Source organism: Macaca nemestrina, chromosome 20, assembly GCF_043159975.1.
Source record: "Macaca nemestrina isolate mMacNem1 chromosome 20, mMacNem.hap1, whole genome shotgun sequence".
Classification (NCBI taxonomy): Eukaryota; Metazoa; Chordata; class Mammalia; order Primates; family Cercopithecidae; genus Macaca; species Macaca nemestrina.
In genome coordinates, this window is record NC_092144.1 from 19278630 (window position 1) to 19294876 (window position 16247).

A 16247-nucleotide genomic window follows, 5' to 3' on the forward strand; every position below is an offset into this window, starting at 1 on the left:
GCTGTGCACTTTGGGTGTTTAGAAAGAAATTGCTTTTAGGGGAATATTTTCTGGCTGATGATCAATCTTATATCTAACCTGAGCTTTTTCTTAAGATCTTTTTAACTTTTTTCTCTCAAAATCTTGCTCAGATGGAGATCTGGTTTTCTCTCTAATGCTTTGGGTGTCTGTTTCAGAAACCTATTAGTATCCCACGGTGTCTGAATGACATGGGCTGTCACAGTGAGAACTTTTGGAGCTGTCTCTATCTGGACTCATGCTGAAAATTCAGAAGTATTTTTGCCTGCGCCATTCAGAAGTATTTTTTCATGTCGCCATTATAAGTAGAAACTGGGGCTGAAACACTGCTCACATTCTGATTATTGTTAAGGTGAAATTCTATCCACGACACCTGCAGGCTCTCCTGCAGCTCAGACATCACTCTCTGATGTGACACTAGAATGCTGTTGTGGCAAATGGGGTTCACATAAAATGAGAGCTGTGCTCTGGGCTGTCCCTCAGTGGCAGATGGTAGTGGTAAAGAGAGGACAGTAGCACTCAGGAGAAAGCAAGCAGGAGTGCTGTAGCCCAGTGCCAGGGAGTACAGAGCCACTGGTCTAAAATGGAAATAGCCAAAAAGATAGAACACTATTCAGCCATTTTTGTAGCAGAGTGAAAGGCTAGCTTCAGCAGGCACCTGGCTTCAAGCTACTAAACTACCCGCTTTCATGAATATGTGAAAAGTTTATTTGTCATTGAATATAAGCAACTAGCATACACAGATGACCTCTTCAATCTCCAGGTGAATTTATGATGAACTATGTATGACATGGTGCTGGAAATTCTTCTACTTGTGGACTAATTATGATGACCATCTTTCTGACTTTGCAGTCTTTTATAAGCAGATTGACGATGATGTGTGTCACATTCAAGATTAATTGTGTAATAAAACCATTTTCTTTCTGCTCTATTATTGTGGAGTTTCTCTGAAAATAGAGAAAATTTTTCTTTTAACTATTGTTTCCACACAGTGTCTAGAATTACCAGACATGATATAAACACATTTCCCTCTCAGACTTTGAGTCAATTCACACTTGTGCAGCAAAGTGAATGCTGTCCCTTAAATATGCACGTGGAATTTTGTCTCTGCCTATTTGGTATTGATAGTCCTCTACTGTCACTTCTAGAGAGGCTAGACCCAATTTCTACAAACTTCACAGAGCAGCAATTAATCATTTTACATTTTTCAGTGACTCTTGTATCTTCAGATTTGAAACTGATTCAGAAACTGCAGAGCCCAGAAACCCAATCAGAGTAACATGTGTGCACTGAATAGACATGTAGACATGAGAATCTCCACTTTCCCCTTCCTCCTCTTGCTAAATGCTCACAAATCTACAGGAAAACAGCTGTGGCTACTCCAGCCATTCAGGCCCTAAACTTGAAGCTCCAGAGTTTGAATCCAGGTCTTGAGATTTGAGGAAAAAAAAGTTTATCTAAAAAATGCAAGTCCTTTTGGTTATCAAACTCAGAGAGACATTAAAATGAAAGTACTGGCCGGGCGCGGTGGCTCACACCTGTAATTCCAACACTTTGGGAGGCCGAGGCATGTGGATCATGAGGTCAGGAGATTGAGACTATCCTGGCTAACACAGTGAAACCCCATCTCTACTAAAAATACAAAAAATTAACCGGGCGTGATGGTGGGCATCTGTCATCCCAGCTACTCGGGAGGCTGAGGCAGGAGAATGGCATGAACCCGGCAGGCGGAGCTTGCAGTGAGCTGAGATTGCACCATTGCACTCCAGTCTGGGCAACAGAGCGAGACTCAGTCTCAAAAAAAAAAAAAAAAAAAAAGGTACCGTTATGTCTTTCTCCCCCCCCTTTGAACTATGTATTCATCTCTTGAAACTGTTCACGATTGCCACAGGTAACTATAAATTAAACTAATAATGCCACATTAGACACTATATCCCATACCCTAAACCATAATGATATATATGTAATCAATAATCGATGTTCTGTAAATAAATAAAAATTCCTGACAATCGACTCTGTATCAGCCCACTCTCTGTCCCTGTCTTGTTGTCCTTACAAATCATCTTGTAACTGATGGTAATCAAAATGTAGATTCCAGGCAACTTGAATCTTTGCTCCCAGGTTATAATCCTTAAGCTTGACCCAAGTAAACTGTATACTTATATTCATGTTCTATCAGCTTTTTAAAAAAATGTAGACTTATCATTTAGAATGTGCGAGAGTAGCCTCTATGAGGGGGATCTCTTCTTTGATTGTACTCCACTTGCTGTAACACCAAAAGATGCAGAGCCAGGTGGATCCTACCTGGAATCTGCAGATAAGGTCTGGCTTCTGCCTGGGATTTATGGGAAAGGACCGGAATTTGGATTGAGAATGTACAGAAAATGAACAAAAGTCATTTTCTGCATTGTGAAATGTAAACATAGGCATCTTTTTTTTTTTTTTTTTTTTTTGAGACGGAGTCTCGCTCTGTCGCCCAGGCTGGAGTGCGGTGGCCTGATCTCAGCTCACTGCAAGCTCCGCCTCCCGGGTTCACGCCATTCTCCTGCCTCAGCCTGCTGAGTAGCTGGGACTACAGGCGCCCGCCACCTCGCCCGGCTAATTTTTTGTATTTTTTTAGTAGAGACGGGGTTTCACCGTGTTAGCCAGGATGGTCTCGATCTCCTGACCTCGTGATCCGCCCGTCTCGGCCTCCCAAAGTGCTGGGATTACAGGCTTGAGCCACCGCGCCCGGCCAAAACATAGGCATCTTACAGCCCGCATGTGGGAGTGTGGCTCTTTGAGATTTTTCACATCTTGTTCGTTGGTCTACTACAGTTTTATGAGGGGCTCCAGGAGAAAATAGAATCTGATGGCAGAATCTGTAAGTGTAAATAAGCATCTTAGGAGGGAGAGAGCGAGGCCACAAAGTATCCAAAGTCATGACCACAATTATATTTAGCTGTAAAATGTAATACTAGAGTAGAGTATTTTTGCTCTTTCTCTTACCCAAGAGCTAGCAAATCAGAATGGGTGGTCCATGTTCTGGAGCTCTACCAGGGCAGTTCTATTTTCTATTTAGAGTCAGCCTGAGTCTCTCCAGCCTGGATTATCATTGGGCCATGAGGCCCAGGCCACTGGGAATTCTCTCACAATCATCTAGTTGTCTTTGAGACATTTGAGGATGTCCAGAGCAGAATTGTGTCCGGCTGACAAGAGTGGTTAATTCTGCTTCTGTCTCAGTGTAAGAGAAATGAGTCATTCTGTGTTTGTTCATTCCCTTATACAAGAGATATCTTTTGTTGGTATCCAGATGAGTTTCTCCAGTTTCCTGGTACTTGGATAATAAGGAGAAGATCTGGAGACCCAGATAGATAAACTAGTTACTTCCACTTCATATGGGCATTAAAAAAATACATGAAGCAGTCATATTTCCTACAGTCCAGAAACTTTTAGTCTAGACTAGCAACTGGATAAATAATTGAATTATGCATCATATGGTTGGTATAATAAATAGATGTGTCAAAAAATCTTGGGCTTTATTTAGACCACTTTCTTTATATTGTTGTGACTTCTGATGTCTACACCTGAAGGGAGATTTATGAATAAAAGAATTGTTATAAATTATTATTATTTTTTTTTGAGATGGTGTTTCACTCTGTCACCCAGTCTGGAGTGCAGTGGCACGATCTCGGCTCACTGCAAACTCTGCCGCCCAGGTTCAAGTGACTTTCCCTCCTCAGCCTCCCGAGTAGCTGGGATTACAGGTGCCTGCCACTGCGCCCAGCTAATTTTTGTATTTTTACTAGAGGCTGGGTTTCATCATCTTGATCAGGCTGGTCTTTAATTGCTGACCTCGTTCCGCACCCGCCTCAGCCTCCCAAAGTCTTGAGATTACAAGCGTGAGCCATTGCTCTCGGCCATATATTTTCTATTTCTTTTACCTTGCTAACTGTAGATAGTTTTATTTTCTAATAGAATTACCCTAGAAAACCTTAAGGGATTTGTTTAAATTGCATATTAGTATATAGTATACAGTTGTCAGGGCAGTGACTAGAAAAGATAAACACTACAGAAACTCTGGGATTTAAGTTTCTTTTAGGTAAGCTTAGAAACAAGACAAAACTGGAAGTACCCTAGTTGCATAGAGAACAGAATTATACATACAAAGGGTTCCCACCCTGCCCCAGACATGTTCAGATTCATCCTTTTTGGAGGCCTTAGTTAGGTCTGAACCTACCCTGGAGTATTGCCTCACAGAACTAATTAGAGGAGATCAGAGTTTTGGCTGCTGAATCCTGCTCCCTTTCTAGAGCTGGTGCTCACAATTTCCTGAAATTCAAAAGCAGATAAATGGGAAAAATAAAGTATGTATTGTATGGTCTTTGTTTTTAAATTTTTATTAAAACTAGTGCAGAGACATTCTATTTAGCAACTTGTTTTCTATTCCTGCAGATCCAGTAGTTGCTCCACAAGTCAAAAAAAGTAAATATAAACAGAATGAAATTTTCTCTATATTACATTAAACTCTTCCTTTCTATATCTCTCTCATCTGTCTATATTTAGCTTTTATTCTATACAATTTTTTAAAAAATTTGATGACAGAGAAACAGAAGAAAAAATAAAAATGCTGGGCCCTTTATCTAAATCCTGAAAATTTTGAAACCCTTAGTACCAGTTCCCAGAATGTTAAGAGAATTAAATAACATAATGTGTTATGCCCAGCACAGTGCTCTGATTCATACTGTTGAGCACATAGTGCCTACTTAATAAACATTGCATTAGTACATGTGTATATGTTGTTTTTTAAATACAGACTTATTTAGATATTGCTGCCTTCTGTTTCCTCTGTAAATTTTTTTTTTTTTTTTTTTTTTTTTTTGAGACGGAGTCTCGCTCTGGAGTGCAGTGGCCGGATCTCAGCTCACTGCAAGCTCCGCCTTTCGGGTTCACGCCATTCTCCTGCCTCAGCCTCCCGAGTAGCTGGGACTATAGGCGCTCGCCACCTTGCCCGGCTAGTTTTTTTTTGTATTTTTTAGTAGAGACGTGTTAGCCAGGATGGTCTCGATCTCCTGACCTTGTGATCCACCCGTCTCGGCCTCCCAAAGTGCTGGGATTATAGGCTTGAGCCACCGCGCCCGGCCTCCTCTGTGAATTTTAAAGAGCCAGGAAAAAATATAAAACTTTTAAATGGAAATGGGCTGTCCTTATTTGTACTAGAAGTGTTTGGTTACGGCAAGAGTGCTAAGTGTAAGGGACCCTGTGCTGTTCATGCTTTCTCTAACCAATGCTAATAATGAGCCAAGGGGAAGCAACATCAGCATTGACAGGGGACTTGTTTAAAACACTCATTCATAAACCCTTTTCAAACCTGCAGAATCACATTACAGAATGTGCGGCCACAATTATCAAGTGATTTATAAGCTCGTTAAAGCTTTAGAGGCAATGCTTAGCTTAGTGTTTATCAGCCCAGGTTTCTCATTAGGATCACATGGCTGATATGCAGAAATCTCTTGTGCCCAGGCTTCAAAATACATTCATGAGAGTTAAGTTCCACCTTTGCACTAGAGGGTGGTCACAGGGCCTATTCTATTTGGGTTTGGTAGGGACAGGTCATTGTGGTGCATGTTTCCATTACTGTAGCAAAAATTGCTGGTGTCTATGGCATGGGAGGGCACCTGAGGACAGGAAAGGAGAAACTTATATTTGCATCTTCATGGAGCAGCTCATTGTTCCTGAATTTCTTCTGTTTTAAAGGACACAAATGGGTGGCCTTTTCTGTCTTTTTCTGCTAGATGATGTCATGCTAGCAGGTAAACATGTGGTACACTTTTAAAGACATATTCTCGAGATGCGGGTGTAATTTGTACAGAGAATCTCATCTGAGAAGAAACTCCAGAGAAGGAGAAGAAAGAAAAAAAATGGCTTTTCTTCAGGTAAACGTGTCAGATGAAGAGCTGTGTCCACTCTTCCTCCTGGACTGCCATGTGTTTCGTACTCACAAACCTTTACTTCTCTACTTGTGTTTTTCCTCCCTGAGTTTGATTTAATTACTTCTTAAAATTCCTATGATAGTCAAGGGTCTTTGAAAAATATTTCTTTTATATATCCCACAGACTTCTGTACATTCTGTATGTAATAGCTTCTTATATGCCATGCAGAATTATCAGCAAGAATTTATGATCCACAATATTAAAAATATTCCCTTTGTGGTTGTTGAACATGGAAAGATGTGGATACTCAAGATTTATATTGGGGAAAATTGTGGTCCTTGGTAAAGATGGTAAAGTAAAAGCCTCCATTTATGTGTTCCATTAGCTCTATGCAGAACAGGATTCAGAAAATGCTTATTTAAATAGGGTGGAATTTATTACCCAGAAAGTTCTGAAAAAAAAGGAGATAACTGCTCTCTAGGGTGCTAAATGAAGCCTACTTAAAATTACTACTAAAAATTACAGAACGTAGGAGTTAACAGTATTTTGAAGTTTGCATAAAACTGATGTTTCTTTATGGTTAAATTCAGATTATAATTTGTTATTTGGGAGGAATATTTCAATAGTGATGCTGTGTTCTTCTGTGAGCATTAACACATCATAAAAATTTGTCCTAGTGCAGTTAATGGTTAATGAGTCACTTGGTGAAGTAGCTCTCTCACAGATTTTTTCCACTATAGTTAATTATTTTTTCTCTTCATTGTTAAGCATCCTTATGCAGCAGATTTGCATTAACCATCACATTTAATCTGGCAGTTGTCCTTTTTTCTTTTTTTCCTACATAATTTTCTATGGAAAATGAAGGCTGTTATCTTTGTTTACAGGCCAGAAAAACTTGGAAAAACACAGGCTCTTCCACTTACTGGATGTTTGACAAAATATCCTTCTTGAGCCAAAAACATTGACATTATTGGTGAGCTTGTTACAAATTCAAAAAATCAGACTTCATTCCAGGTCTTCTGGGGAAAAAACCCTGCATAACAAGGTCTTCAGCTTATTGTACATATTAAAATTTGAGCGGTGCCTTCTAACTCAACATGTCTTCTCCATATGAAAAATATTCACATCTCATTCTGTGTGATGTAAATATAGCACTCAAAAATGTACATGTTCATGCCCTTAATTTTATACTTTATTATCTAGAAAAATATCATATATGAACTGATGTTATGGATCTTATGCTGCCCTTTTTTTCTCAGAGAGTACATTAGAGAATATTTCTGTGTTGAAAATTATTTTATTGGATAATTTTAGTCCTGTAAGTCAGAACCACTTCTCTTTGCTCTCTAATTTCACCTTAGGTCAAAATAAAAATTCTGCCCATGGCCACTTGGTAAAAATGTGTGTCTGTGTTTGTGTTTCAGGGACCATTGCAATTTAGAGACGTGGCCATAGAATTTTCTCTGGAGGAGTGGCATTGCCTGGACACTGCACAGCGAAATCTATATAAGAATGTGATGTTAGAGAACTACAGTAACCTGGTCTTCCTTGGTGAGGATAACTTTAATACATAATTCATAAAATACCCGAAAGGTTTTCTCTTTTTTTGTAGAATGTTTTTTTAGCAATTTATTCTTTACGTAAAGGAGTTTCAGATCCATTTTTTCCAGAAAATCTTCAGAATTTGTTCATTTAGAAAAGAGTATCTTCAGTGCTTCTGGCCTGTAATCCCAGCACTTTGGGAGGCTTGGGTGGGGGGATTGCCTGAGGCCAGGAGTTTGAGACCAGCCTGGCCAACATGGTCAAACCCCATCTCTACTAAAAATACAAAAAATTAGCCATGCATGGTGGCACGCGGCTGTAATCCCAGCTACTTCGGAGGGTGAGGCAGGAGAATTGCTGGAACCCAGGATGCGGAGGTTGCTGTGAGCCGAGATTGCGCCATTGCACTCCGCCTGGACGACAGAGCAAGATTATGTCTCGAGAAAAAAAATTTTTTCTTCAAGGTGTTTCATCTTAATCCAATCTTTCCACATTCCTGAGTTGAGTTGAGAGGTTTCCACATTCCTGAAACCTCTTCAAGTTTCCATAAACTGATGTTTCATCTTAATCCAATCTTTCCACATTCCTGAGTTGAGCTGTATTTTTCACTCTAAATTAGTGGTAATTACAAAAATTTACTGACATAAAATATTGCAGCCCCCATCTGAAAATCTAAATGCCACCACCAATTTTTGATTCCGTAGTACCAGGTACTAAAATTAAGAAACCTACAAATTGGAAGTATTTTCTTTTTCCTTTTTTTATTTATATTTTTGAGATGGAGTCTTGCTCTGTTGCCCAGGCTGGAGTGCAGTGGCGTGATCTTGGCTTACTGCAACCTCCAACTCCTGGGTTCAAGCAATTCTCCTGCCTCAGTCTCCCGAGTAGCTGGGACTACAGGCATGCGTTACCATGCTTGGCTGAGTTTTGTATTTTTAGTAGAGATGGGGTTTCACCATGTTTCCCAGGCTGGTCTCCAACTCCTGACTTCGTGATCCGCCCGCCTTGGCCTCCCCCTGACCTTGTGTTCCACCCGCTTTGGCCTCCCAAAGTGCTAGGATTACAGGCATGAGCCACTGCACCCTGTAAATAGGAAGTATTGTTTAAATATCTATAAATTTCTGTTATACATTTGTATTTTGGTATTAATTTACTAGAATATTTTATCACGTCATCTTTGCTGAGCACATTACTAGCTTGTAATTGAAGAATATCAGCAAGATTCATGTTATTTATTCTTAATAAAACAGGTATTGTTGTCTCTAAGCCAGACTTGATCACCCGTCTGGAGCAAGGAAAAAAACCTTTGACTATGAAGAGACATGAGATGGTAGCCAAGCCCCCAGGTAGGTGCGAGTGAAAATGAATACAACAGACAACACAGTAAGAGGTCCCAAGGTCAAAGAGAAAGCCAGTCCTTAAAATGTGATTCGGGAAGCTGTGTTCCAAAGGAAATAGTTCCTGGGCAGTTGTTTTTTGTTTTTGTTTTGTTTTTTAATTTTGGTGTCACAAAGGAACATCTTCTGTCTTATGCTTTTAAATTCTCTAAGGATTCTACTTTTCATTTGGTGAGCTTTCTTCAAGTTCACAGTGAGAGCCAAAGTCCTCTTCATGGCATATAAGAGATTGCACAAGCTGGCTGCTTTTCCATTGTTTTGGGGACACAAAAATATCTGCATGATTTTGAGAAACTAAAACTACTTTTTAGTTCTATTTTTGCATCGGGTCTGAAATGTGTGAGAGTAGTAGTTTCTGTTGCATTTTTTTGTTCATTTTTCTTTATAGTCCATTACATTTTTATTACTATATAGTTTTAAAATATAATTTGCAATTATACATATGATATGTTTCTGCTTTGTTCTTTTTCCTCAAGATTGCTTTGGCTATTCACACTTTATTGTAGTTTCATGTAAGGTTTAGAATTGTATTTTCCATTACTGTGAAAAAAATACCACTGCAATTTTGATAGGAAGTTTACTGAATCTGTAGATTACTTTGGATGACACTTTAATAATACTTATTCTTTCAAGCTACAGACAGAAAATATTTTAAAATTATTTGTATATCAATTTTTTTATTATAAAGATTTTTGATCTCCTTAATTTTTTTCTCAGAAATTTTTTTAATGATACATTAAATAAGATTTTTCTTCCTCTATTTTATCAAATAGTTTCTTTTAAGTGCATGAAACCATTCATGTACTTGATGTTAATTTTCTATTTTGGTAATTTACTCTTTAATGAGTGTATTTATTAGCTGTTTTTTTTTTTTTTTTTTTTTGACAGTTTCGCTCTTGTCGCCCAGGCTGGGGTGCAGTGGCACAATCTTGGCTCACCACCACCACGCCTGGCTAATTTTGGGTTTTTAGTAGAGACGGGGTTTCACCATGTTGGTTAGACTGGTCTCAAACTCCCGACCTCAGGTGCTCCACCCACCTTGGCCTTTCAATGTGTTGGGATTACAGGAGTAAGCCACCACACCTGGCTAGACAGTTTTTAATGTACTGTTTATGGTTTTTAAAATATGAGATTGTATGATCTACAAACAGCAACTATTTTACTTATTTTTCTTCATTTTCACTTTCCTCCCTCCCGCCCTCCTGCGCTCTCTCCCTTTCCTTTTCCTTTTCCTTTTTCCTTTCCTTTCCTTTCATGGGGTTTCACTCTTGTTTCCCAGGCTGGAGTGCAATGGTGTGATTTTGGCTCACTGCAACCTTTGCTTCCTGGGTTCAAGCGATTGTCCTGCCTCAGCCTCCAGAGTAGCTTGGATTACAGGTGCTCGCTACAATGCCTGGCTAATTTTTTGTAATTTTTTGGTATAGACGAAGTTTCACTCTGTTGGTAAGGCTGGTCTGAAACTCTTGACCTCAGATGATCCACCCGCCTCTGCCTCCCAAAGTGCTGGGATTACAGCCGTGAGCCACCGCACCCGGCTGGATTTTTTTTATTTCTGTGAATAATTCTTCTGTCACATACTTCTAGTGCTACATTCAAATAGATGTATTGCCAATGGGCACAATATAGTTTTGTATTGGTGTCTGAATGTGATGGAGCAAACACCTCTTCAAGTTTTCATAAACTGATTTTAGAAGCATTTCCTCAGGTAACCGTGTGGGTTTATTTTTTTCTTTCTTTATTTTTTTTTCTTTTTTTGAGATGGAGTTTCACTCCTGTTGCCCAGGCTGAAGTGCGACGGTGCGATCTAGGCTTGCTGCAACCTCCACCTCCTGGGTTCAAGAGATTCTCCTGCCTCAGCCTCCCAAGTAGCTGGAATTACAGGCATGTGCCACCACGCCCCAGTGATTTTGTATTTTTAGTAGAGAAGGGGTTTCTCTATATTGGTCAGGCTGGTCTCCAACTCTCGACCTCAGGCGATCCGCCAGCCTCTGCCTCCCAAAATGCTGGAATTAGAGGCCTGAGGCACCCAGCCTGGCCCAACTGTGTGGATTTCTATGTAGGCAGAACTGACCTTAAACTGTGGTTCAGGTAACTGAAATTGAGTCATTGATCAGCTTCAGGGACCACAGTAAAAGCGAAGGTCTGTAGCCCTGCCTACATGGCTGTAAATGGATGCCTTCATTTAGGTCTCTGGAATTGCAGGACGTCTCCCAGACTGTGGCTGGAATGAGTTTGGGATGGTTACAGATTAAGTTCAGAATTCTCAGTGAGACCAAGTTGGCTGAATCCTATCCTGGTCTGTAGCCAAGAACAGGGGCTAACCCTGTAGTTTCCCACCTGAATGAGGGCCTGTCTTCTGAATAGAACACTTCTCAATCTTCTGCTTTAACAGCGTTTCACAACTCCCTCCCCAGATCTCAAATATCTTTTAGAGGCACTTATTTTGGAAAAGTCATCTTGCTACATAACCCAGGCTGGTCTCAAAATCCTGGCCTGAAGAAGTTCTCCAACCTTAATGTACCATGTAGCTGTCATTACAGTTGTGAACCATAATGCCTGGTTTTCTCATAAAGGCATTTTTGTCAGGGATGGTTGAGATTTTTTTTGCTGTAAGGGGATATGAAAATAGGGCACTTTTAATCTTACTGATATCACTCTCCCTATATGTTTTTACTTTCTATTTTCTATTTCAAATTTGTCTGTAATTTTAGATTCAGATATTTAGGACAATATGCTAGAATTTGCATGGTATGCCTAAAGTAAATTAGGTAATTAGTAGGCACTCCATATTTACTAAAATAGTTACTTATAAATTTCAGTTTGCTGTAGGCAAAAAGGAATTAAAGGATTTTCATCTACTTACTTCAGCTTATATCTAAATAATAATAAGCTATATTTTCTAATATTTGTTTTATATATCAGAGGGTCTAACCTATTCTGCAAAATACATGTTTTCTTTATTTAACAATGTAAGACTAGTCTTTGCTTCTAAAATTGGATGACAGCAGTTTCATTTTGTGTAATAATAGCATATATTTAAAACATTAAAAGTAACTCTAGATTCTTTTAAGTGCTAATTTACTGTTTCTTTATTAGAATCTTCTATTTATACTGCATATTCTCTGAAATTTTACTCCCGCACAGTACATGCCAATGATTCAAAATACCTACATTTAATGAGTACAAACTAACAGTTAAATATTGCAGCTACCTAGAATTTTTTTGTTTGTTTGTTTTTGTAAGATGGAGTCACACTCGTTGTCACCCAGTCTACAGTGCAGTGGTGCGATCTTGGCTCACTGCAACCTCCACCTCCCGGGTTCAAGCCATTCTCATGCCTCAGTCTCCCAAGTAGCTGGGATTACAGGCATGTGTCCCCACCTGGCTAAATTTTGTATTATTTGTAGAGACGGGGCTTCACTATGTTGGCCAGGCAGGTCTTGAATTCCTGACCTCAGGTGATCCACTTGCTTTGGCCTCCCAAAGTGCTGCGATAACAGGTGTGAGCCACTGCGCCCAGCCTGACAGTTATTTTTTTGTGATACATCAATGTTGCATACTAGATTTTATGAGTAAACATTTCTATTATTGTTTCAAAGTTCCATATGAGTGTGTTTTCTCAGTGTAGGTTTTTTTTTTTTTTTGAGACGGAGTCTCACTCTGTCGCACAGGCTGGAGTGCAGTGGCGTGATCTTGCCTTACTGCAACCTCTGCCTCCAGGGTTCAGGTGATTGTGGTTCATGCCTCAGCCTCTCAAAGTGCTAAGATTACACGTGTGAGCCACTGTACCCAGCCTCATTTTAAGTTTCTTAACATTAGTTTATTGTGTTTTTTGGTTTTATTTATGTATTATAATTTTAGACAATTTGCAATTCTGTTTGTACACTTTAAGTCAATTTGAGTTTTAATTAAGAGATAAATTATGTCTATCATAATCAGATTACATATGTATATGTGTATATCTGTAAATATGACTCCAATTTTAGTTATGGCTCATATTCTTTCTTAGCTGATTTTCCATGGTAGTTTTTTTTTTTTTTTTTTTTTGAGACGGAGTCTCACTCTGTCGCCCAGGCTGGAGTGCAGTGGCCGGATCTCAGCTCACTGCAAGCTCCGCCTCCCGGGTTCACGCCATTCTCCTGCCTCAGCCTCCGTAGTAGCTGGGACTACAGGCGCCCGCCACCTCGCCCGGCTAGTTTTTTGTATTTTTAGTAGAGACGGGGTTTCACCGTGTTAGCCAGGATGGTCTCGATCTCCTGACCTCGTGATCCGCCCGTCTCGGCCTCCCAAAGTGCTGGGATTACAGGCATGAGCCACCGCGCCCAGCGATTATTCTCTTTAAGGTGGAATAATATTCCATTGTATGTATATGTTACATTTTTTAATATGTTTATAAATCAAGAGATATCTAGGGTGCTTCAGCCTGTTGGCTTTTGTGAATACTGGTTACAATAAACATGGGTTTGCTTTGCTACCCAGGCTAAAGTGCAGTGGTGCAATCTCAGCTCTCTGCAACCTCTGCCTTCTGGTTTAAGCAATTCTCCTACCTCAGCCTCCCAAGTAGCTGGGATTACAAGTGCATACCACATCGCCAAGTTAATTTTTGTGTTTTTAGTAGAGATGGTGTTTTACATGTTGGCCAGGCTGGTCTCGAACTTCTGACCTCATGTATCTGCCCACCTTACCCTCCCAAAGTGCTAGGATGACAGGTGTAAGAAACTGCACCTGGCCTGTGTTACCTATTTTGGATATAGATTTATAAATACTTTTTTCCATTTATGTATTTTTATGTCTAAGTAGTTTATTTATTTATTTATTTATTTATTTATTTATTTAATTTTTTTTTTTTTTTTTTTTTTTTTGAGACGGAGTCTTGCTCTGTCACCCAGGCTGGAGTGCTGTGGCCGGATCTCAGCTCACTGCAAGCTCCGCCTCCCGGGTTCCCGCCATTCTCCTGCCTCAGCCTCCCGAGTAGCTGGGACTACAGGCGGCCGCCACCTCGCCCGGCTAGTTTTTTTTTGTATTTTTTAGTAGAGACGGGGTTTCACCGTGTTCACCAGGATGGTCTCGATCTCCTGACCTCGTGATCCGCCCGTCTCGGCCTCCCAAAGTGCTGGGATTACAGGCTTGAGCCACCGCGCCCGGCCTAAGTAGTTTATTTAAAATATGTTTTTGTACCATTCAAGAAAATAAGCCAACTTTATCAGTGTTGATAATCAGTTTTTGACCTCGTTTTTTAAAGAGATTATTTTTCTCTATTTTGTAAACATGGCAACTTTGTGGAAAATCATTTGATCATATACAAAATGGTTCATTTCTGAGCTCTGTTCTTTCATCTGTTTATCTTTGTCTCAGTATCATATTGTTTATGTTACTGTAGCTTATAACTGAAGGTTGTATTGATATCTTTGAAAAATGAATTTTTTTGCCCCCTGAGCAAGAATATGTTGAAGAGGGTGTGTTTCATATTCACATATTGTTGAATTTGCCAGTTTGACTTTTGCTTTTAATTCCTAGTTTTATTCAGGTTTTATTAGTAAATACCCAGTGCATAATTTTGGTGTTTTTAAATTGATTTGTTGTTGGTTTGAGACAAGATCTTACCGTCACCCAGGCTGCAGTGCAGTGGCAGAATTTTAGCTTACTGTAGCCTCAGCCTCCTGGGCTCAAGTGATTATTCTTTCACCTCAGTTTTTTGAGTAGGTAGGACTGTAGACACGCACTACCATGTCTGGCTAATTGTTTGCTTGTTTGTAGTGTTAGGATCTCACTGTGTTGCCCAGGCTGATCTCAAACTTTTGACACCAATGGATCTCCCAAAGTGTTAGGAATATGGGCAAGAGCCTTGGCACCCAGCCAGTATTTTTAAATTAAATAAAACTTGTTATATGTCCTAACAGAATATGCCAGATGCAAATAAGAATATTGTGTATTATCTTGGTTTTCACTGGAGAGTTTTGTGTGTTTCTGTGAAGCCTAGTTGGTCTATAATATGGTTTGGATGTCCATGTTGTCCAAACCTCATGCTGCAATATAAATCCTCAGTGTTGGCTGTGGGACCTGGTGGGACATGTTTAGGTCACGGGGGCAAATTTCTCATGAATGGCTTGGTACATCCTCTCTGTAACCAAAAAGTTTACACTCTATGAATTCAAATAAGAGCTGGTTCATTAAAATAACGTGGCTCCTTCACCTCACACTTGCGCTGTCTCTTACTACATAATATGTCCAGTTACTCTTTACCTTCTACCTTCATTTTAAGCTTTCTGAAATCCTCACCAGAAGCAGATGCTGGCACACACTTATATACTCTGCCAAGCTGTGAGCCAAATAAACCATTTTTTTTTAAATAAATTATGCACTGTTAAGTATTTCTCTATATGCAAAATAATCAATATAGTCTATAATGTTGTCTAAGTTTTCTGGTTGTTATTTTTTATCTGAATTTTCTATTATTGCAAACTGGGTCTTGATGTCTACAATTATTATGTTGCTATGTATACCTTGCTTCACTTTTATCAATATTTGCTTTATATATTTTGGAGCCCTGATGTTATATACACATATACATATAGATAGATAAATACTATAATTATAGATTTCTGCTAAATCAACTCACTTTAACATCATATAATATCAATTTTTGTCTTGTAGAAGTACTTGACTGAAAGCATATTGTGTCTGATATAATTATGACCACCTTACTCAATTGTGGTTACTATTTTCATGGAATATACATTTTTTTCATTCTGTTACTTTCAGCCTATTTGACTCAATGCTAAAGTAAGTCTCTTGTAGGCAGCATACTGTATGCTTTTTTAAAAAAAATTTCAGGCATTCTATATCTTTTTCTTTATATAATTTACATATATATTTATATTTGTATTTATTTATTTTATTTGGTTTGTTTTTGAGATGGAGTTTCACTCTTGTTGCCCAGGCTGGAGTGCAATGGCATGATGTCAGCTCACTGCAACCTTCACCTCCCAGTTTCGTGATTCTCCTGCCTCAGCTTTCAAAAAGCAGGCATGTAATCCTGAGTAGCTGGGATTACAGGTGCATGCCACCATGCCCAGCTGATTTTTTGTATTTTCAGTAGAGATGGGGTTTCACCATGATGACCAGGCTCGTCTTGAACTCCTGAATTCAGGTGATCTGCCTGCCTCAGCCTCCGAAAGTGTTAGGATTAAGCATGAGCCACCACGCCCAGCCTCATTTATTTTTTAGATAGTGTCTCACTCTGTCAGCCAGCTTGTTTGTATTTTTTTGTAGAGACAGAGGTTTGCCACTTTGCCCAGGATGATCTTGAACTTTTGGGATCAAGTGATCAGCCCACCTTGACCTTCCAAAGTCCTGTGATTACATTTCATTTTATTAA

The 16247-nt window shown here is 39.4% G+C and overlaps 1 protein-coding gene across 1 annotated transcript in view; it reads left to right on the forward strand.

The window, feature by feature from the left end:
- Positions 1–16247, forward strand: part of LOC139360240 (zinc finger protein 93-like) — a 34575-nt gene that overhangs the window by 7717 nt on the left and 10611 nt on the right. Inside the window, exons 2-3 of the mRNA XM_071086631.1 lie at positions 7355–7481; positions 8723–8818. Coding sequence (XP_070942732.1) covers positions 7355–7481; positions 8723–8818 — 223 coding nt within the window. The remainder of the gene's footprint in view (positions 1–7354; positions 7482–8722; positions 8819–16247) is intronic.